The sequence below is a fragment of the Pteropus alecto genome, unplaced genomic scaffold (genome assembly GCF_000325575.1).
Source record: "Pteropus alecto unplaced genomic scaffold, ASM32557v1 scaffold468, whole genome shotgun sequence".
In the NCBI taxonomy this organism is placed as follows: Eukaryota; Metazoa; Chordata; class Mammalia; order Chiroptera; family Pteropodidae; genus Pteropus; species Pteropus alecto.
The window spans coordinates 708,688-732,375 of record NW_006441394.1 but is presented as its reverse complement, the minus strand read 5'-3'; the positions used below and the strand labels follow the sequence as shown (position 1 = coordinate 732,375).

Below are 23,688 nucleotides of genomic sequence, written 5' to 3'. Positions count from 1 at the left end.
TTTGTTTTATGCCTGTCTTGTGATTGAATGAATGAATAAAGAGCGAACAAACAAATATTTATTGGCTACCATCAAAATGCCAGGCACATGTTTCCCGTGACTTTGGCATTTGTAGGTCAGTGACATGTCTGTTTCTTTGTTTGGGTTTGATCATTTATGAGTTTATCTAAACCCTTCTTGAACACAGAATACACATTATTGTCAAATGATTGCCCAATGACTTCATAGTACTTACATGATTAGAGTGAGATTAACTTTTTTTGTGGATCTAGGCAGTGTGAGATTTAGTGTGAACTTAAACCTCATACTGGTTCATCAGATGGTTCCCATCCTATTATATCTTTTAGGCCCAGTAGAGAAGAGAATTTCAGAAGCCACAGAGCAAAGTGACTTGGCAGCTGGGAAGAGAACACTGAGTCCATAGCTGTGGGGAGAGAGTAGGACCCAAGGCTGACTTATCCATTAGACACAGTAGGCACAGGGCCCAGGGATCTATAAAAATGTCTTGATTTCTTTTAATCAGAGGGAAAAAGTAGATATAATCCAGCTTGGTTTACACATCTTTTTTAAAAAATTTATTTATTTTAATTAGTTTCAAGTACACAGTACATTGGTTAGACAGCTATATAGTTTGTAAAATGATCCCCCCAATTGCTCCCTCCCTCCCTTGGCCCTCCGCCTAGCCAACTTATTCATTCTAATTGCATTCCCTATGCTGGGTTTACATATCTTTATACCAGTGCAGCCATAAAATATTTAAAGATATTTTTTAATAGAGGAAGGGGCCCACAAAGGCAAAAATACCTAAGTCCCATGAAAGTCATAATGTAGCCCTAGCAGGCCCTCGTGACTAGTCATTGTCTTTGCCATTTGAGTCCCTAACCCTGACTCTGATTTCTTCCATAATATCTGTGACCCTTTCCCTGCCGTTCCTGTCTCTGTCTCCAGTAGCCATGATCTTCAGTGAGTCATTTCTCTCCTTTATATCTCATCCGTGCCTTCTGGAAAATGGAAATAGCATCCTCCCTGGACTGAGTAAATGCATGTTATTAAAACAGCCTAAGTGTTTTATTTTTTATCTGTTTTCCTAAGGGCAGGAAAAAAGTCTGGTTACCTCCGTATCTCCATGCCTAGGCCAGGACCTGCACATTTAAAATATGAGTACCTTAATTGGGAACTGAATAAATTTGATTCATTTATTCCTGGAATAAATGAATCAATAGAATAAACAAATCAAACTTCACAGAGAACTTCAGAGGCTGGCTTGCTTTATTGATTGATTGATTGATCGATTGAATGACTGACTGATTGCATTATATATAGTTCTCCAGTTATCTTTTAGTCTTTTCTGAGAATCTGTCAGCAAAATTTAAAGAGCTATATGGGCAGTCAAGAAAATACTGTGGAAAACAAGGGTGGTACACCTTCTTAAAGTTCAGAGCCAGTATGAAGAATCAGGTATGTGTGGAGGAATGAGTACTCTTTTCAACAAATGGTGCTGAGACAACTAGGTAGCCACATGCAAAAGGATGAAATTGGCCCTTACTTCACACCACATACAAAAATTAACTTAAAATGGACCAGCGATCTAAATGTAATAACTAAAGCTATAAAACTCTTAGAAAAAACAGTCATAAATCATGATCAGCTATGACACCAAAGCACAAGCAGTCAAAGAAAAAAATAAAAAAGTTGGACTTCATCAAAATGAAAAACTTTTGTGTTGCAAAAAACACTGCCAAGAAAGTGAAAAGACAACCCACAGAATGGAATATTTGCAAGTCATATATCTGATAAGAGAATAAAGAACTTTTATAATTCAACAATAAAAATATGAATAACCTAATAAAGTGGACAAAAGGTTATGATATAGCATATAAGAAGCTTGGAAGTCTCCACTCTGTCCTAAAAACAAGTGAAAAGCTGAACAAACTGAAAAATAATTCTTCTTAGATCCATAAAGTGAGGTCACAAGACAAACTGCTGCCCCCAGAATTGGAGAATACGGAGAATCACAACTTAAAGGAGCAGAAACCGCAGTGGGAACCAGTGCTCGAGTAGGGAAACCTGGACTGTAGTTGATGAATTGCTGGGAGCTCAATATGGACAACACTAAGAGCTAAAAACTCCAGGGAGGCTCAGTCTTTGAGGCAATTTCGTGGGTTTTACATCCTGGATATCTACTAGATTCTTACACTGAGTATTGCGAAAAATCCCCTGTGCTTCTGATAGTGGGAAAAGGAACCATTTGAAATAACTACATCATTCCGTTATTTTTAACAAGGTACCATCAAGGAGAAACTATTTAACTATAGCCTAACCTGCTGGGGTTTTATCAGACCCTACTTCACCTAGGGGAAGAGAAATATCCAACTCTAGCCAGCTTTGGCCTTCCTTGTGAGAGAAGAGAAATACCAACTCCAGCTCACTCCAGCCATCCTGTCCCACCTAAGAGGGGCTGAGAAGCACTTGTGAAATTCACACACCAGAGGTACAGACTCACTAAAAGACTGAAACCCATTTATAAGGCTGTAGAATGCTTCTTCTTCCCCTACATCTTCCACCACATTACGAAAGGCCTATTTATAGTAGTTCCTTTTACCTGGTATATCATATCCAGCTATCAAGAAAAAATTATGACTTACTAAAAGCCAAAAAACAAAGACACAGACCAGGCATCAGACTTAGATTCATATATGGCAGGGATGTTGGAATTATTAGACTGGAGATTTAAAACAACTATGATTAATATGCTAAGGATTTGAGTGGATAAAGTAGCATGTAAGAACAAATGGGCAATGTAAGCAGAGAGATGGAAATTCTAAGAGGAAAATGTTAGAGATCAAAAACACCATCACAAATAAAGAATGCCTTAGGTGGGCTTCTCAGTAAACTGGACACAGCTGAGGAAAGAATCTTTGTGAGCTTGAGGATATCTCAATAGAAACCTATAAAAGTGAAAAGTAACGAGAAAAAGGCTAGAAGAAACACAACAGGATATCCAAGAACTGTGGGACTACACAATTTATAATGTATGCTGATGTTTGTTCCCCACAAATTAATATATTGAAATCCTAATCCCCAAGGTGAGGGTATTAGGAGGTGGGGTTAGAACATGCAGACCCAGGGAAAGTTCCCGGGACTGAAGATCTCTCTCTCTAAGTGGAGGGCAAGGAAAGGCTGAAGAAAGAGACTGGCTACTCCAGTCTAGTAATTAAAGAGTTTGTTAAGGGAAACTTACATACTGGGTGTGTCTTGGGCAACTGCAAGATGAAACCGATCCCTGTGCTACTTGGCAGGTGCCAGAAAGTTATATAGAACAAGGCAGGATAGTCACTTGTACTGGAATGTGACTTGTTCCAGGAACAGGTAAATGCTTTACATGATTGACAGGATCAGAACAATGTTCTCTTCTGGGAACCAGCATGTAACAGGATTCAGGGAAGAGGTGCTGGTTTATGTCAGAACGAGTATAGATTGTGATCAGAGTCTCCTAAGGGACGTTTGCTGTAAGCAGTTGCTCTTCTGGCCTGGGTTCAGCTCACAGGTCAAACAGTGGTCACACCTTGAAACTGTCTTTCCACAATGGGGTCTTTGGGAGGTGATTAAGTCATGAGGGCAGAGCCCTCATAATTGAGATTTGTGCCTTTACAAGAGGCCCCACAGAGCTCCCTAGCCCTTTCTACCACGTGAGGACACAGCAAAAAGATGGCTAACTATGGACCAGGAATCTCTCACCAGAGACAAAACCTGCTGGCTTTATGATACTAGATTTCCCACCCTCCAGAAATGTGAGAAATAAATGTTTGTTTTTTATAAGCCACCCAGTCTATGGTATTTTATTATAGCAGCCCAAAGAGACTAAGACATATACATTATAGGAATACCAGAAGGAGAAGAGAAAAACAAAAAAATATTTGAAACAGTGATGACTGAGAATTTCTCCTAATTAATGTCAGGCACCAAACCACAGATCCAGGAAGCTCAGAAAACACCAAGGAAGATAAATGCCAAACAAAATAATAACAAAAATAGCCAGAACTATACCTAGGCATTATCATTTGTGAAACTATAGAAAATCAAAGATTAAAAATAATCCTGAAAGAAGCCAAAGGAGAAAACATCTTACTTAGAGAAGAGCAAAGATAAGAATTACGTCTAACTTCTCCTTAGAAACTGTAAGCAAGGGAGTGGAATGAAATGTTTAAAGTGCTGAAAGAAAAAAGAAGCCACCAGCTTAGAATTCTGTACCCTGTGAAATTATCTTTCTAAAGAGAGGGAAAAATAAAGACAAATAAAAATTGGGTTGCCAGTAGACCTGCCTTGCAAGAAATGTTAAAAGAAGTTCTTTAGAGAGAAGGACAATGATAGAGGTAAGAAGCTCAGATCTACACAAAGGAAGAGTATTGGAGAAGGAGTAAGTGAAGGTAGAATAAAAACATTTATTTTTTTATGACTGATTGTAGATTTTATTGCATTTTTAATGTTTCCACATGTTCAATAATATGTAGAAATATAATTTCTGTGTGTTTTTATTCTCTCACCTTGCTGAACTCTTTTATTCTAGGGTTTTAGGGGTTTTTTTTCTTTTGTAGATTCTTTGGGATTTTCTGTGTAGACCATCATGTATGTCATCTATAAATAGGGGCAATTTTCTTCCTTTTGAATCTGTGTGCTTATTATCTCCTTTTATCGCCTTATTATGCTGGCTGGAAACTTCAGTGTTATGTTGAGTGGTGAGAGTGAACATCCTGACATTGTTTCTGATTTTAGGGGGAAAGCATTCAGGCTTTTACCATTAAATATAATATAAGCTATAGGATTTTTGTAGATGCTCTTTTATTTGACTTATTCTTAGTTGATCTAATAGATGTTTGTTTGTTTTTTTCGAAATAATAACACCAACACTATTCAACCATGTGTGCTCGTGTGTGTGTGTGTGTGTGTGTGTGTGTGCGTGCGTGTGTGTGCGCACGCTTATGGATAAGTGAAATGAATGACAGCAGTGATACAAAGGATGAGAGGGAGGGATTAGGAATTACTTTGTTATTATAGAGTACTCACACTACCTGTGAAGTGGTATGGTATTATTTGAAAATGGACTTGATTAGTTGTAAATGTATACCGCAGACTCTAGGGCAAATAATGAAAGAAGTAAAACCAGAAGTATAATTGATAAGCTAAGAAAAGAGAAAATAATACAACCATATAAAATTCTCAGTTAAAACCACAAAAGGCAGAAAAAGGTCGGAAGACAAAAATAAGAACAAAGAACAAGGACAATAAATAGAAAACAGATATAATAGATATTAATCCAACTATATCAATAATCATTTTGAACATCAATTGTCTAAATGCACCAATTAAAAGAGATTGTCAGAGTGGATGAAAAAGGACCCAATTATGTTATCTATATAGAAACCCATTTGAAATAAAAGGACACATAGATTCAGAGTAAACGAATGAAGAAAGATATGTCATGCTAACATTAATCAAAAGAAAGCAGGGGTAGCCGTATTAATTTCAGACAGATCAGACTTCAGAGCAAGGAAAGTTATTGGGATTAAGAGGGGCATTATGTAATGACAAAGGGGTCAGTTCTCCAAGAAGACATAAAAATTCTTAATATATATGTGCCTAACAACAGGATGTCAAAATACGTGAGGTAAAACTGATAGAACAGCAACTATTATAGTTGGAGAATTCAACACTCCTGTGTCAGAAATGGACAGATCTAGCAGACAGAAAATTAGTAAGGACATAGCTGAATTTAATAACACCATCAATCAACTGAATATAATGGACATCTATAGATTACTTCATCCCACAGTAGCAGAGTAGACATTCTCTTAAGTTCACATGAAACATTCACCAAGATAGACCACATTATAGTCCATAAAACACACTCTAAAAATTTTAAAAGAATAGAAATCATACATGATGTATGATTTCAGAGCATAATGTAATTAAACTAGAAATGAGTAACAGAAAGATAGCTGGAAAATCCACAAATACTTAGAGATTAAAGAACACACTTCTAAATAACACATGGATCAAAGAAGAAATTTCAAGAGAGTTATAACTACATTTGAACTAAAAATGAAAGCACAACTTTTCAGAATTTATGGGGTATAGCAAAAGCAGTGTTTAGAGGGAAATTTGTATCATTAAGTGCATATATTAGAAAGAAGAAAGATCTAAAATCAATCATCTAAGCTTCCACCTTTAGAAACTCAAAAAAAAAAAAAAAAACAAATTAACCAGAAGAAAAGAAAAAGAAATTAGTTAAAACTGAAAATAGGAAGTCGGTAGAGAAAATTAACAAAATCAGGAGCTGGTTCTTTGAAAAGAACAATAAAATTGGTAAGCCTGTAGTCAGGCTAACTAAGAGAAAAAGAGGACACAAATTACTAATATCAGAAATGAAAGATGGGATGTCACTACAGATCCATAGACATTAAAAGGATAATAAAGGAATACTTTGAACAACTCTGACCACAAATTTGATAACCTAGATGAAATGGACTAATTCATTGAAAGACACAATCTGCCAAAATTCACACAAGAAGAAATAGACAATATGAGTAGGCCTATATCTATTAAAGAAATTGAATGAATAATTAATAACCTTCTAAAACTAAGTACCAGGCCCAAATTAGCTAACTGGTGAATTCTGCCAAACATTTAAGGAAGTTCTCCACAATCTTTTTTAGAACATAGAAGCAGAGTAAATATTTCATAACTCATTTTTTGAGGCCAGCATTACCCTAGTACCAAAACCAGAAAAAGACATTATGAGAAAACTATAGATTAATGTCTCTCATGAACATAGATGTAAGAATTGTCAACAAAATATTAACAAATTCAAAGAATCTGTAAAAAGAATCATATACCATCACTAAGTGGAATTTATCTCAGATATGCAAGCATGATTCAGCATTTGAAAATCAGTTATTGCAAATCATATTAACAGGTGAAAGAAGAATAATTACATGAACATATCAATAGTTGCAGAAAAAGAGTGTGATAAAATCCAACACCCATTCATGATTAAAAAAACAAAAACTCTTAGTAAGCCAGGGATAGAGGGGAACTTACTCGACTTGGTAAAGAACATCTATAAAAACCCTACAGCTAATGTCATACTTAATAGTGAGAAGCTTGAAGCTTTTCCCACAAAGGTCAGAAACAAGATAAGGATGTCCCTTCTCACCACTGCTTTTCAGCATCATTTTGGAAGTTTTATCTAATGCATAAAACAAGAAAAGGAAATAAAATGTATACAGATTTGTTTAAGAGAGAAATAAAACTGTCTTTATTTACAGATGACATCATCTAGGTAGAAAATCTGAAAGAATCAGAAAGAAAAACTGGAACTAGTAAGTGGTTATAGCACGGTTTCAGGATAAGAGGTTAATATACAAAAGTCAGTTGCCATGGAATTTAAAATTAACAACACAATACCATTTACTTTAGCATCCATGAAAATGACATACTTAGGTGTAAATCTGGCAAAATATGTATAAGATCTATAAGATCTATATGAGGAAAACTATAAAATTCTGATGAAAGATATCAGTGAAGAACTTGAATAAATGAATATTCCATGTTCACGTATGGCAAGACTCAGTGTTGTTAAGATGTCACTTCTTCTCAACTTGATCTATAGATTCTGTGCAAACCCAGTCAAAATCCCAGCAAGTTATTTTGTGGATATCGACAGACTGATTCTGAAGTTTATATGGAGAGGCAAAAGACAATACAGTGTTGAAGGAGAAGAACAGAGTAGGAGGACTGGCACCTGATTTCAAGACTTAGTATAAAGTTAGAGTAACCAAAACAGTGTGGTATTGGTGAAAGAATAGAAAAATAGAATCCGTGGAACAGAATAGAGAGCCCAGAAATAGGCCCACATGAATATATTAAAATGGTCTTTGAATGGAGGCAAAGGCAATACAATGGAGCAAAGAGCCTTTTCAGTAAGTGGTGCTGGAACAACTGGACATCCACATGCAAAAAAATGAATCTAGACATGGACTTTACAACCTTTACAGAAACTAACTTAAAATGGATCACAAATCTAAATGGGATCACAAATGCAAAACTATAAAACTCTTAGAAGATAATGTAGGAGAAAATCTAGGTGACCATGGGTTTGGCGATTACTTTTTAGATACAACACCAAAGGCATGACCTATGAAAGAAAGAATCGATAAGCTAGACTTAATTAAAATCAAAAGTTTCTGCTCTGCAAAAATACTGTCAAGAGAATGAAAAGACAGGCCAGACTGGGAGAAAATATTTGCAAAAGACCTATCTGATAATAGACTTATTCAAAATAAACAAAGAACTCAAAATTCAGTAATAAGAAAACAGCCTGATTAGAAAGTGGGCTAAAGGTCTTAACATATAGCTCACCAAAGAAGATAATATAGATGGCAAATGAAAAGATGCACTACATCATATATCATCAGGGAAATGCAAATTAAAACGAGATACCATTACACACTTATTAGAATGGTCAAAATCCAGAACACTGACAGCACCAAATGCTGGTGAGGATGTGGAGCAACAGGAATTCTCATTTAGTGCTAGTCAGAATGTAAAATGATACAGCCACTTTGGAAGGCAGTTGGCAGTTTCTTAAAAAACTAAACATACTCTTAACATACAATCTAACAATTGTACTTCTTAGTATTTCCCCAAAGGAGTTGAAAACTATTTCCATATAAAAACTTGCATACAGATGTGTATAGCAGCTTTATTCATAATTGGCAGACCTTGGAAGTAACCAAGATGTCCTTCAGTAGATGAGTGGGTAAATATACTGGTATATCCAGACAATGAAATATTATTCAGCACTCAAAAGAAGTAGCTATCAAGCCATGAAAGGACATGGAGGAAACTTAAATGCATATTACTAAGTGAAAGAAGCCAATGTGAAAAGGCTATATGCTGTATGAGTTCAACTATATGATATTCTGGAGGAGGCAAAACTGTGGAAATGGAAAGATAAGTGGTTGATAGGGGCTGGGGCAGATGGAGAGACAAATAAGCAGAGCACAGAGAATTTTTAGGGCAGTAAAACTGCTCTGTATGATATTCTAATGATGGGCGCATGTCATTATACATTTGTCCAAACCCACAGAATGTACATCAATAGTGAACTCTAAGGTAAACTTTGGACTTTGATAATGATGTGTCAGGGTAGGTTTATCATTTGGAACAATGGGAGAGTGTTGATAATGGGAAACGCTATGCAGGACACATATGGCAAGTCTCTGTACTTTCCACTCAGTTTTGCTGTGAACCTACAGTTGCTCTAAAAAAGTCTATTTTTTTAAAAAATGGACAAAGAATCTGAGTAAAGTTTTCTCCAGAGAAGATATATACATGGCCAATAAGCATATGAAAAGGTGCTCAACATCATTATTCATCTGAGAAATAAAATCAAAATCACATTGAGATACCATTTCACAGCCACTGCAATACGTTTATCAAAAAGGTGGAGAATAACAAGTGTTGTCAAGAATGTGGAGAAATGAGAACTCATACAGTGCTGGTAGGAATGTAAAATGGTGTACCTTTTGTGGAAAACAGTTTGGCAGTTCTCCAAAAGGTTCAGCATTGAGTTTCCGTATGACCCAACAGTTCTACTCCTGCGTATATACTCAAGAGAAATGAAAGCATGACTGCACAAAAACTTGTAGATGAAAGTTCATAAGACATTATTTGTAATAGCCAAAAATTATAAACAACCCAAATGTCCATCAAGTGATGGACGGAAAAATAAAATGTGGTATATCTATATAATGCAATATTATTTGGGAATAAAAAGGAATGGACTGCAATACATGCTACAACATGATGGACATTGAAAACATTCTGCTAAGTGAAGGAAGCCAGTCACAAAAGACCGCATATTGTATGATCCCATTTATATGTAATGTCTAGAATAGGCAAATCTACAAATAGAGATGGAAAGTAAATTAGTGGTTATTTGGGGGCTGGGAGAGGATGAAGAGTGACTGCTATGTGGTTTCTTTTAGGGATGGTGAAAAGTTCGAAACTTATGTAGTGGTGATGGTGGCATAATTCTGTAAATATACTAAAACAATGAATTGTACACTTTAAATTGGTGAATTTTACCAATGTGAATTAGATCTCAGTAAAATTCATTAAAAAAAAGAATCAGGTGCATAGAGGTATATGGCTGTAGGACAAATTGTGAATGTGAGTGCTGGGATGTAGTAGCAATGCTTTTCAAACTTTAATGGGCATATGAATTACCTGAGTAGCTTACTAAATGCAGATTCTCATTCAGCAGATCTGGAATGGAGTCTGAGATTCTCTGTTTCTTCATAAGTTTTCTGGGTGCTGGTGCTGCTGGGCTGTGGACCATACTTAGCAAAGTAGTAGAGGTTGTTTCTTCAGCAAATGGGGTCAATCTAAGGAGCCTTCCTGGAACCAGGAGGATTTGGCTAGTGTTTTCCAGGAAGGCAGAATGTGGCTTGGTGAAAAAGAGGGGCTTAAAGGTCAAAGTAACCAACCTGTAAAAAGCCTCAGAGACCATAGAGCATCCAATATTTATGTGGAACAGGAAGTTGGTTTGTGAGATTATGCTGGTGGGTCTCTGAGTCTTATGCACCTGAGAAAATATAGCAATCAACTGCCGATCATTTTCCTGAAAATTTTGGCTTAACTTCTTTCAAATCTGGATTTAGGTAGATTGGCACGACTAGGGTTTTGAGATCCTAGGAGGAGAGTGATTGGTGGGAAAAAAAAAAAAAATTCTCTGTGGGGGGTCTTAGAAGTTGGATATGGGCCCATTAATCAGTAACCTTACCTGATTAGCTATCTGAGCTCTGGACAGGGCACCTTCAAACTTGTTTACTGCCCTGCCCCAGATGAATAAACTCACTCATGAGAGAGCAAATAGAGATGTATTTCCAGATGATACAGATTCATTATAGCTATAGTTTACAGCTTTCCTTGTTTTGCCACTTGAGCTAGCAGACTGGTTTGGATTTCTTTTCAATCCAGGTGGGAATCCATGTATGTGGAGGGCTGACTGACTCAAGGTATTTGACTGCGTGAGGGTCAGCACCCCTTATCTCCCACATTGATCAGGGTCAGGTATAATTTAAGTAATCTTTTGTTTCACAAGGAAAATATAAAAACCAGATCAGTCTTTACTCTTAGCATGAACTTAATACTATTCCATGAAATGCTAAATGGTCCTCTAAGCCCAGGGCTATTCTCAGCCTTAGTGCTTGCCCTTCTGAGCTCCTTTCCTTGAGGTTCTGAAAGCATTACTGTCCTGTGCTTCTCCAACATTAAGTTCCCTAGCCTCTCCTACTCTACTTTATAAAGCACTTCCAGTCTCCCAGGAGGAAAGACAATGAAATCACTTGGTTATCTTGAATGTAGGTACCCTCGCAACCCCATAATGAAGTCAGAACTCTTACTTTCTTTATTCCAGATGGAGAAACTAAGGCGTAAACAGTAGCATGCTTGTTTACTATCTCAGGAAGAAGCGCCTCCATGCCAGGCCCAGTTCTCTGGATCTTGCTAGTTTTTCTTTCAGTGGACTACTTTGAACATGTTTTGACATGTAGTTTTTTAAACATGATTTTCTGGGTGCCTTTTGGTGTCAAATGAACACTTCTTTTCCCAAATACTTATTAGGTATTTTTCTTTTTAAAAAAATTATTTATTTTTCAATTACAGTTGACATTATATTAGTTTTAGATATACAGCATAGTGATTAGATATTTATATAACTTATAAAGTGATCACCCCAATAAGTCTAGTACCCATTTGACAGTATAGGGAATACAGTCAATAATATTGTAAATAACTATGTAAATAACTATTACAATAATATTGTAAATAACTATGTAAATAACTATACATAGTTATTTACAATATTATTGACTGTATTCCCTATACTGTATGTATACTATATGTATAACTATGTATAGTTATTTACAATATTATTGACTGTATTCCCTATACTGTACTTTACATCCACATGACTATTTTCTAACTGCCAGTTTGTACTGCTTAATCCCTTTACCTTTTCACCCAGCTCCCCAATTCCCCTCATGTCTGGCAACCATCAGTTTGTTCTCTGTATCTGTGAGTTTGTTTCTGTTTTGTTTGTTTATTTTGTTTTTTAGATTCCACATATAAGCAAAATCAAATGGTATTTGTCTTTCTGACTATTTCAGTTAGCATCATACCTTCTAGGTCTCTCCATGTTGTTGGAAATGGCAACATTTCATTCTTTTTGATGGCTGAGTAATATATATATGCAGACATTGTATATATGCATGCACCACATCTTTAGCCATTCATCTGTGATGGACACCTAGGCTCCATCCATATCTTAGCTGTTGTTAAATAATGCTGCAATTAACGTAGGGGTGCATATGTCTTTTCTAATTAGTGTTTTGGATTTCTTTGGAGAAATACACAGAAGTGGAATTTCTGAGTTATATGGTAGTTCTATTTTTCATTTTCTTGAGGAACCTCTGTATTATTTTTCATAGTGACTACATCAATTTAAAATTTCACCAACAGTGCACAAAGGCTCCCTTTTCTCTACATCCTCATCAATACTTCTTTGTTGACTTATTGTTGATAGCCATTCTGACAGGTGTGAGATGATATCTCACGGTTTTGATTTGCATTTCTTTGATGATTAGTGATGTTGAGAATCTTTTCATATGTCTGTTGGCCATCTTTATGTCCTTTTTGAAGAAATGTTTATTCAAGTCCTCTACCCCTTTTTTAATTGTATTGTATTGTTTGTTTGTTTAGTGTTAAGTTGTATGAGTATTAACCTCTTATCAGATGTGTCATTGGCAAATATCTTTTTCCAGTCAGTAGGTTGTCTTTTTGTTTTGTTGATGGTGTCTTTCATCGTGCAGAAACTTTTTGGTTTGATGTAACCCCATTTGTTTATTTATTTATTTTTGTTTCCCTTGCCTGAGAAGTCATATCCAAAAAATATTGCTGAGAGCAATGTCACAGAATTTACTGCCTATTTCTTTTCTAGATTTATGGTATCGAGTCTTAACATTTAAGTCTTTATTCTGTTTTGAGCTTATTCTTGTATATGGTGTAAGAAAGTGATCTAATTTCATTTTTTCTGAATGAATCTGTCCGGTTTTCCCAATACCATTTATTGAAGAGACTGTCTTTACCCCACTGTGTATTCTTGCCTTCTTTGTCATAGATTAAATGACCATCTAGGCATGGGCTTATTTTGGGTTCTTTATTCTGTTCCATTGATCTATATATGTCTGTTTCTATTTTAGTATCATACTGTTTGCATTACTATAGCCTCGTAATATAGTTTGATATCAGGTAGTGTGTTACCTCCAACTTTGCTCTTCCTTCTCAAGATTTGGCTGTTCAGAGTGTTTTGTGGTTTTGTATAAATTTTAAGATTATTTGTTCTAGTTCTGTGAATAATGTCATTGTTATTTTGATAAAGATTGCAAAGAATCTGTAGATCACTTTGGGTAGTATGAACATTTTAACGATGTTAATTCTTCCTTACCAAGAGCATAACATATTCTTCCATTTATTTATATCTTCAGTTTCTTTCTGTAGTGTCTTGCTGCTTTTGGGTGAAATGTCCTAAAAATATTAATTAAATCTATCTAGTTGTGTCATTTAAGGCCACAGTTTCCCTGTTGATTTTCTGTCTAGATGATGTATCCATCGATGTCAGTGAGGAGTTAAAGTCCCCTAATTTGACTATTAGTGTCAATCTCTCCTTTTATGTTTGTCAATATTTGCTCTATATTTAGGTGCTTTTGCATTGGGTGAGTACATGTTTATAAAAGTTATGTCTTCTTGTTGGATTTATCCCTTTATCATTATAAAATGCCCTTCTTTGTCTCTGGTTACAGCCCTTGTTTTAAAGTATTTTGTTTGATATAAGTACTACCCTACCTTTTTTGTTTGTTTCCATTTGCATGAAATATTATTTTTCATCCCCTTACTTTCAGTCTCTGTTTTTCTTTCCATCTGAAGTGGGTCTCTAATAGGCTGCATATGTATATGAGTGTTGTTTTTTTATTCATTTAACCATCTTATTTCTTTTGATTGGTTCATTTAGTCCATTTACATTTAAAGTTATTATTGATAGGTATGTTATTGCCATTTTATTAATTGTTTTCTGATTGTTTTTGTAGTTCTTCTCTGCTCCTTATTCTCTTGTATGTTGATGAGTTTCTGTAGTGTTGTGTTTGGATTCCTTTTTATTTCTTGTATATCTTTTATAGATTTTTTTTTCTTTCATAGATTTTTGATTTATGATTACCATGTACTTCACATGCCATACTCTGTTTTTAGCAGTCTATTTTAAGTTGATGGTCATTTATGTTCAAAAACATTAAAAAATCACTACAGTTTTTACTTATCCCCTTCACAATTATGTTTTTGTCATTGTTTATTTCTTTTGTGTGTCTGTATATATCCCTTAATTTGTCGTAATTACACATGATCTACTTTTGTTTTTTAATCTTTGTACAGTGGATTGATCCACTGCTTTTTATTGTTTGCCTTTGTCAGTGAGAATTTTTTTCTTTCCTCTACTGTATTTTATTATTCATATATTTTTTATTTTTTTTCTTAAAGAAGGCCCTTTAACATTTCCTGTAATACTGGTTTGGTGGTAATGAACTCCTTTAGTGTTTTCTTGTCTGGGAAATTCTCTCTCTCCTTCAATTCTGAATGATAGCCTTGCTACGTGCAGTAACCTTAGTTGTGGATCCTTGCTTTTCATCACCTTGAATATTTTGTGCCAGTCTCTCTGACCTGAAAAGTTTCAGTTCAAAAATCAGCTGATAGTCTTATGGGAACCCCCTTGTACGTAACTAATGGCTTTTCTCTTGCTATTTTTAAGATTCTCTCTTTGTCTTTAACCTTTGGCATTTTAATTATGATATGTCTTGATGTGAGCCTTTTTGAGTTCATCATGTTTGAGACTCTCTTTGCTTCCTGGACTTATGTCTGTTTCCCTTGCCAGGTAAGGGAAATTTTCGATCATTATTTTCTTCAAATCGTTTCTCAATCCTTTGCGTGCGCGCGCGCTCGCGCTCTCTCGCTCTCGCTCTCGCTCTCGCTCTCGCGCTCTCTCTCTCTCTCTCTCTCTCTCTCTCTCTTCTCCTTTTGGTTACCCCTATTATGTGAATGATTTGAATGTTGTTACATTTGGTGATGTCCCAGAAGTCCCTTAAACTATCCTTATGTTTTTTAATTCTTTTTTCTTTTGCGTTCCGATTAGGTGTTTTCCACTACCTTGTCTACCAGATTGCTGATTTGATCATATGCTTCATCTAGTCTGCTGTTGATTCCATCTAATGTACTCCTCATTTCATTTCTTCTTCATTTTTGACTTTTTTTTCCGTGTTTTCTATCTCCTGTTTTTATGTTTCCTGTCTCTTATTGAAGTTCTCACTGAGTTCTTCCCCTAAGTTCATTGAGGATCAATATAACCAGTGTTTTGAACTCTGCATCTAGTTGAATGCTTGTCTCCATTTCATTTAGTTCTTTTTCTGGAGTTTCATCCTTTTTCTTTCTTTTGGGACATCTTTCTTTGTCTCCTTATTTTGGTTGCCTCTGTGTGTGTGTTTCTGTGTATTAGATCTGCTTCGTTTTCCAGTCTTGGCAGAGTAGCCTTATATAGTAGGTTTTTGTGGGACCCAGTGGCACAGTCTTCCTGGTCACTGAGCTGGATGCTCCAGGGGAGTCTCAGGTGTGGGTTGTGTGTACTCTCTTGTTGTGGTTGGACCTTGACTGTTGTTAGCACATCAGTGGGCGGGATTGATCCTCAGGCTTACTGGCTGTGATGAATGGCCATGACTATAGTGGATGTGCTGTTGTGTGGGAGCTGACTCCATGGAGTGGAACTCACTTTAACAGGGCTGTGGTGCTTTCTGAATCCACCGTTTGGGTGTATCATTTGTGAAGTTGGGTGGTATTCTGGTGTGGTCTGAAGCTGGCCACGGAGTGTGTTGGTTCTGGGGCCTCTTAGGTTGCGGGTGGGCGGCTCTGGTGCAGGCCAGGTCAGCTACTGCTTGTGTCAGTTTTGGAGGCACCTGGGAGAAGCTAGACTGAGAACCGAGGCTGGCTGCTACTAGTGCTAGTCTTGGGGCCACTTAGCAAGAGGTACTGGGCACACTGAAGCTGGCTGCTGCTTTTGGGGGGGTTTGTGGACCTTTGAGAGATTTTAAGGAAGTCTGCAGCACTAGCTGAGGAAGGCTGTTTGTGTGGAGGAGCCATTGGAAGAGATTCAGACCTGACACACCAGTTGAGTGGGGCAGATATCTTGGGGAATCACCAGAGTGGGGCAAATGGTGTTAGCCAAGTTAATAGGGAGTTCAGATTTGGCACCTACCTGCACCTGCTGCCTAGGTTAGGGAGGGCTCAAGAAGGAAACAGTTGCATTTGTCAGCACTTCCCTTTAGGAGAGAGCTGCCCTGACTCCTACCCCTCCAGCCAATGCCCTGAAGCTAGTCAGTTCACCTACTTCCCATATGTCCCTGGAGCTTTTTGAGCTGCTGCCCCAGTGCTGGAGCTCAGAGTGAATGAGTTTGAGTCAGTGAGTTTACATATGATCCCTTTAACACTTGTAGTGCCTAGATTTCCAGCAACCCTTCAACTCACTCAGTCACAGTCCCTGCTTGTTTTCACAGCTGAATATTATGGGGACTTCTCTTTCTGGCACTGGAGTCCTAGGCTGGGGAGCCTGATGTGGGGCTAGGACCCCTTGCTTCTCAGGGGAATCTCAGTAGCTGAGATGCCTGTTTTGCATCTCTACCCTGCCTAGCAGTCTTGATGTGGCTTCTTTATATCCATAACTACGGATATAAAGGAATTGTGTTCAGCTGGTCTTCAGGTGGCTCTCAATGATGTTTATTCTGTAATTTAGTTGTATCTCTGATGTGATTGTGAGAGGAGGTGAGCATAGCATTTACCTACTCCACCATCTTGACTAGAAGTCCTCCCCGTCCATATTCTTAATTGCCACACCATGAGTGTGGGGCTTACCTGTTCCGTGTCTCCACCCTTCCTGCCAGTCTTGAGTGGCTTCTTCTTTATCCTTAGTTTTAAGACTTCTGTTCAGTTAGTTGTCAGGTGGTTCTCAATGACGGTTGTTCTATAATTTGGTTGTAATTTTGATGAAGTGTGGGAGGAGGTGGGCACAGTGTTTATCGACTCTGCCATCTTGACTGGAAGTCTTTGATTCTGCATTTCTAACAAGCACCCAGATAATGCTAGTTCTTGGGCCAGACTTTGAATATCAGGGGAGAAAATCCATGCTGGAGAAAAGCAGAAGGCCAAATTCACTAAGCTAGAAGATCAGGGAAGGTGAAATTGCTGCTAAGTTCTGAAAAGATAAGTTGGATTTGGATAGGAAAAAAGGAAGAAAAAGATATTTCATGCAGAATGAAGACTATGCAAAGGCCCAGAGACAGGAATGAGTCCCATGTGTTTTGAGACAGTGAACAGACTGCTTTGGCAAGATGCAGGTACAAGTTGGAAAAGAAAGAAAGCGTTGTGACAGGTAGCATGAAATTTGGTTCTTAATTTTCTGCTCAGGAACCACCTAGATGAGCCTTTCCATTTCTTGCATCCACTTGTCCCCTCTCAGAGGGGACCTCTGTCCTTCTGGGGAGATGAAGGCCTGAATCAGAACACCTGAGTTAATACTGTGAGGCAGTGTGTGAAGTAGAAAAAGGGAGGAAGGTGGTTTACTTCATTACCTTGACCAGCTTTGTGAAGCCTTAGGACATCCTTCCTAACTACCTACTTACTTACCTACCTTTCTTCCTTTCCCTCTTCACTTCTTTCCCTCCCTTCCTAGAAAGCTGTTCCTAAATAGTAATGGGCATTTTCAGTACACACACATAAAGAATGCCTGGTAAATATGTGCCGATTTGACTCAGTAGTAGAATGGAGTTCTACCCATTGTACTTCAAACATTCCACTTAAAGTACTTTTCTGCAGTTACGAGAATAGTGGAATACTGGGCCTTTGACATCATAAGTACTGAGGGAGTATTTGCTCTTTGATTTGTTTGAGTGATTCTGAGCTTTGTCTCTCTTCTCCGCATCAAGGAACATTGTCAGTTCAGTTTAGTATAAGAATGTATTGCATGATTTACTTACTGGGACTTGGATATACTTCTGTATGGCTACAAGGAAGTAAAATACTTGAGCCCTCAACTCAAAGAGTTTATTATTATTCTAGAGCAGTGGTTTTCAACTGGGGGCAGTTTTCATCCTCCAGGGGACATATGACAATGTCTGTAGATATTTTGGTTGTTGCCTCTTCGGGGGTGCTACTGGCATCTAGTGGGCGGAGGCCAGGGATGCTACTAAGCGTTCTACATTGTACAGATACCCACCTCCCTCCAACAAAGAATTAACCAGCCCAACATATCACTAATGCCAAACTTGAGAAACCGTGCTCTAAAAGGACAAGGCTAATAAGTAGAACCAGAACTTTGAAGTTGGAAAGCCATACTGCTAGTTAAAAGCAAAGCAAGGACTGAAGCTTAGTTCACCCTAGTGTAATGTTCTACCTGCTACCATTTAGAGTCAAATGGCATTATATGACAGGATATTTTATCTAGCTTCACTCTCACTAATCCCGATTTGTACTTTTTGCTCTAGGCATACTCAATTGTATGTTTTGCAGCTTTATTTCTTCATGTTCATGTTAGTCCCTTTGCCTGGAACATATTTCTCTCATTTCCACATTTGGATAATATTTTAAATCTACTCTAGGAGGTCTTAACTAATATGTAACACCCCACGTTGGATTAGAAGCCACTTTTTTAATCTTTCATAGATAGTCTTCGGCATCTAATAAAGAAATTTTCTGTTTTTATGTCTGTCTTCCTCACTAGGTTGTGAGCATCTTGGGAATTAGGGTCACTCTTCTGTCCTTATTGCCTAGCACAGAAAGGAACAATGATGTCATAGACATGAGCCAGAGTAAGTGGTTAGAGAAGGAAGAGCTCAGTGGGAAATAGAGTACTATTAGAGTACTAGGGAAGGCTTCATAGAGAGTGTGACACTTGAAGCTTCCTGTAATTCCTTGAAGATACTGATGAATGTGTGAGCACCTTATGTTGAGCAGGGAGAGTTCTAAGATAGTAATGGATTTTTCTGGTGGTGTCTTTCTACAGGTTGATATGTCACACCTCTCCCCAGAGGAGCAATGGAGGTAAGTGTGATGGTGTGGGCCCCTGAGGCTGGGAACTGTAGGTTAATGCAACTAGTAGAGTTGTATATTTACCCTTTTTGCTTCTTTGTCTGTGGGAGGCAGTGACTCATGACCAGTAGGATAGTTTTTCTGGGATTTTTTTCTAGTACCTAGGTCACTCTTGGGTAGCTCCCTCAGTCTTGGAGAGTAAATAGGTAATTGCACCAAATCATCCACCTGGGTTTGAATGCTAGTTATGCCATTTCCTAGCTATGTGATCGTGGGCAAGTTACTTAACTTTTCATTGCGTTAGTTTTCTCTATTTGTAAAATGAGGATCAAAACAGTACCTGTACCTCATAGAGTTGTTGTGAGGGTTAATATATGTGAAATTTTTAGAACAGTACCTGGCATGTGATAAGCTTCCTGTAAGTGTTACTTGCTTTGAATATGATTATCATCATTAACATCATCATCATTATCCATGAAACCGGGCAGGGGGCTCTGATTGAAAAAATGGAAGATGTGTTTTCCATCTCAACTTGCTACTAACTTGCTGTGTAATCAGAGTGAGTCAACAAATATCTTATTGTCATAATTTCTCATCATTAACGGTGTCATAGAGTGCTTGTTGCCTCACAAACGTCATAAGATGACTGGCCAATGCAATCAACCAGATAAATTTTAATGGAAAAAAAACCCTTTAGATTAAAACTATTGATTATAAAAATATAGAATGGCAAAGGTATTAACTCATACAACAAACCCAGTGAGGGTTTAGGTGACTTTAAGCTTATTAATATGCACCATTCATATATCTCAGCTACCAGAATATTCTAAATAATTTGGAAGAGGTTCATAGAAATATACTATCTGCATTAAGGTAGGCAACAGTGCCATTATGCTCTGCTTCACTGAGGCCACACTGATTATGTTGTAAATGCTGTGTATTAAGAAGATCTTTAGTTAGATGAAGGCAAACAGGATTAATGGTCTTCACATTATGTAATATTAATGGTGTTTAAAAGATCTAGAATTAAAAAGGCCAGGAAAATGGTTAAAAAAAAGGATAGTTTTCTTTTTTTAAAAAATAAGTTAATGAGAAATCTTTGAAGAGGCAGCATTGGAAAAGAAGAGTTGACGTGTCCTTTGTTGTTCCAGAGTATAGGATTAGATCCAATGGATTGAAGCTGTAGGAAGATAGATTTTTTTTTTTATTATCAGAAACATCTTTAATAATCATGGTATACTGAGAGGTAGTGAACTTCCTGCCTCTTAAAAGCATTGGAATTTTGTTCCTTCATAAGCACATATGAATACTTACTATATCCCAGACACTGCTGGTTCTAGATTAGACTATCTTAAGAGGCATATGTTCTCAGCCAATAGAAGTATTCAAACAAAAGATTTCAAAAATAAGTTTTGCATTGGGTGGGAACTTGAACTAGATGGCTCCTCTGATCTTTTCTAGATCTTTTCTTTCATTTCCTTTTGTGCACATCCATACAGTTATATACTGTGTGAGAACAAGAAACTTATCCCTAGTTATCTTCATAACTTTCCACAATCCTTAGGTTTTTAAAGTGTTCTTAGTCCTTTTAGTTTAGCTTATTCTCACAATAACCCTGAGGGAGGTAGAAAAGATATGGACTCCTTTTGACCGATGAAGAAATAGTGATGTAGAGATATGAATTTTCTTGGCCAAGGCCACAAAAGTATCTACATCTTAAAGTTTTTGACTCCTAACCTTATTATCTTTTTGTCAGATTCTCTCACGCAGGATAATGTTTTATGTAAAATGAACTCTTAGATGCTGTGGCTGGCTGGCTAACTTACATTTGGCTGCCCCTCCTAACATTTTATTATGAAAAATTTCAAACATACAGAAAAGATGGAAGAAGTGTATAGTTAGCACCCTTACACTCACCACCTAGATTCTACTATTAACTTTTTGCTATATTTACTTTATCATTTATCCATAATTTATCCCACGGGGTTCTTGTCCTTGTGAATTCCATGAAGATACCATTTATGTTGTTTTTTTCCTTCCTCCCTAATACCCCCATGTATGGAAAATTTGTTTAAAAAGTCCTGACTGCAGGCTACATTTGTATTTAGTTTTCTGTCTCCTTCCTCATTCTTCTCCCTTGGCTGACTCTGACCCAGAGTAGTAGGAGTGACTGTTCTTCTCTGTTCTTAGAGGAAGCTTTTTGCCTGTATTGGCCAAGAGAGTAGCTTACTGCAAGTCTTTAGGAAGAGAGAATGTCAGGCTTGGTTTAAATGAGAGTTTCCATTTGTACCCTCCTTGAGCCTTTGGGGAGGCTATTACTTGTGGGTGCTGACGGTGAAGTCATTTTTGAATTAATATAAAGTCAAAGCAGTCCAGATTTCTTAGACTGTAATTAGTTTTCAGAGAGCGAGTAGGACAAATAAAGCAAGACTTTATCCCAAGAATTAGCACACATTTGCAATGTTACTTTTTTATTGATATCATAAATATCACTGACTAAGAGTATAAGACTTTATGGCTATAATCTTCTCTGAGTTACTTTCTCCTTCCAGTGAAATAGGACTGAAATGGGCAGTGAAACAGGCTTCTCTTGGAGTCTCTTTCCTGCTGCAGGAAAGGTGTCAGCTGTATCTGCCAGTGGGGGCAGGCAGCAGACCACCCACCTTTAACCCCAGTAGCTGAGCTTGGTGACTGGAGTCCATAGAGCCCCTGTTCTGTCCCAAAATGCCTGTCGTTTAGAACATGTGTGTTTCTAGCCTTTGATTTGAACAGTACCGTGCAGCTACAGAGCACAAGAGTGTGTTCTGAACTTTGGACTGGTAGGATACCCCTGGAAAGCACTGGCTCTTTACCACCCCTGACCTGGCTCACTGCATCTCTTTGGCTTTTAGGGTCGAGCATGCACGCATGCATGCCAAGCACCGTGGCCACGAAGCCATGCACGCTGAAATGGTCCTCATCCTCATTGCTACCTTAGTAGTAGCCCAGCTGCTCCTGGTACAGTGGAAACAGAGGCATCCCCGCTCCTACAATGTAAGCCATTTTGATTCTCTCTTCTTTGTCAATGATCAATAGACCTTTCCTAAGTATTCTAGGGTTCACCCTAACCCGGGCCACGTACAGGTAGAGAGTGGGCAGTAATAATGAACTTTATGTATGAATGGTGACTAGTGTATGATGGGTGTGTGTTTAAGGTACAAGTGATTTAAAGGGTGGAAATGGGGATAGAACCCGAGACTACTTTTATGGCCAGAAAAGATAAGTTCTTCTTTTTAAACATTTTGGGACATATTCATGAAGGAATTATTCATTAGGAACTATTCAAGTAGAGGGATAAGTAATCACTGGACTGGGAAGACCAAGCCTTCAATGAATCTTGCAGATAGGAATCAGACTTTTTTTTTAAAGCAGCATTGGAGGAAATGAGGAACAAAAACATAAAATATACAGAAAACATATTACTAAATGGCAGGAATAAATCCTTCCCTATCATTAATTACTTTAAATTAAGTGGATTAAATTCTATTAAAAGTCAGAGATTGGTAGATTGGATTTAAAAAACCCATGATCCATCTATATATTGTTATAAGGAACTCACCTTAGATACAAAGATATACAGAGATTGAAAGTAAAAGGATGGAAAAAGATATGTCATGTATGCCAACAAATTGGACAACCTAGAAGAAATAGATAAATTCCTAGAAGCATATAATCTTCTAAGACTGAATCATGAAGAAACAAAATCTGAATATACTGATTATTAGTAAGGAGATTGAATCGTTAATCAAAAAAATCTCCCCCAAAAAACAGCAGTCCAGGACTAGATGGTTTCACTGGTGAAGCTACCAAACATTTAAAGAATATTTTAATAGTTATCCTATGAAGAGGAGAGAATGCTCCCAAACTCATTTACAAGGCCAGCATTACCCTGATAACAAAGCCAGACAAGAACACTACAAAAGAAAATTATAGACCAACATCATCGATGAACATAGATGCAGAAATCCTTTACATAATAGCAAATAAAATTCCACAGTACATTAAAAAGATCACATACATCATGATCAGGTGTGATTTATTCCAGGGATGCGAGGATGGTACAGCATCTGCAGGTCAGTCATTGTGATATACCACATTAACAAAATAAAGGATAAAAATTATATCATCTTGATAGATGCGGAAAAGTCTTCTGATAAAATTCAACATCTATTTATGGTTAAACTCTTACCAAAGTGGGTATAGAAAGAAAATACCTCCACAAAATAAAGGTCATATATGACAAACTGACAGCTAACATCATACTCAATGGTGAAAAGCTGAAAACTATTTCTCTAAGATCAGGAACAAGACAAGGATGCCCACTCTTGGCACTTTTATTCAACATGGTATTGGAAGTCCTAGCCAAAGCAGTTAGGCAAGAAAAGAATATAACAGGCATATAAATCA

General features: G+C 37.2%; 1 protein-coding gene across 1 annotated transcript in view; it reads left to right on the top strand.

The window, feature by feature from the left end:
• Positions 1-23,688, top strand: part of LOC102892454 — an 82,519-nt gene that overhangs the window by 15,898 nt on the left and 42,933 nt on the right. Inside the window, 2 exon segments of the mRNA XM_015594724.2 lie at positions 19,217-19,254; positions 22,134-22,275. Coding sequence (XP_015450210.1) covers positions 19,217-19,254; positions 22,134-22,275 — 180 coding nt within the window.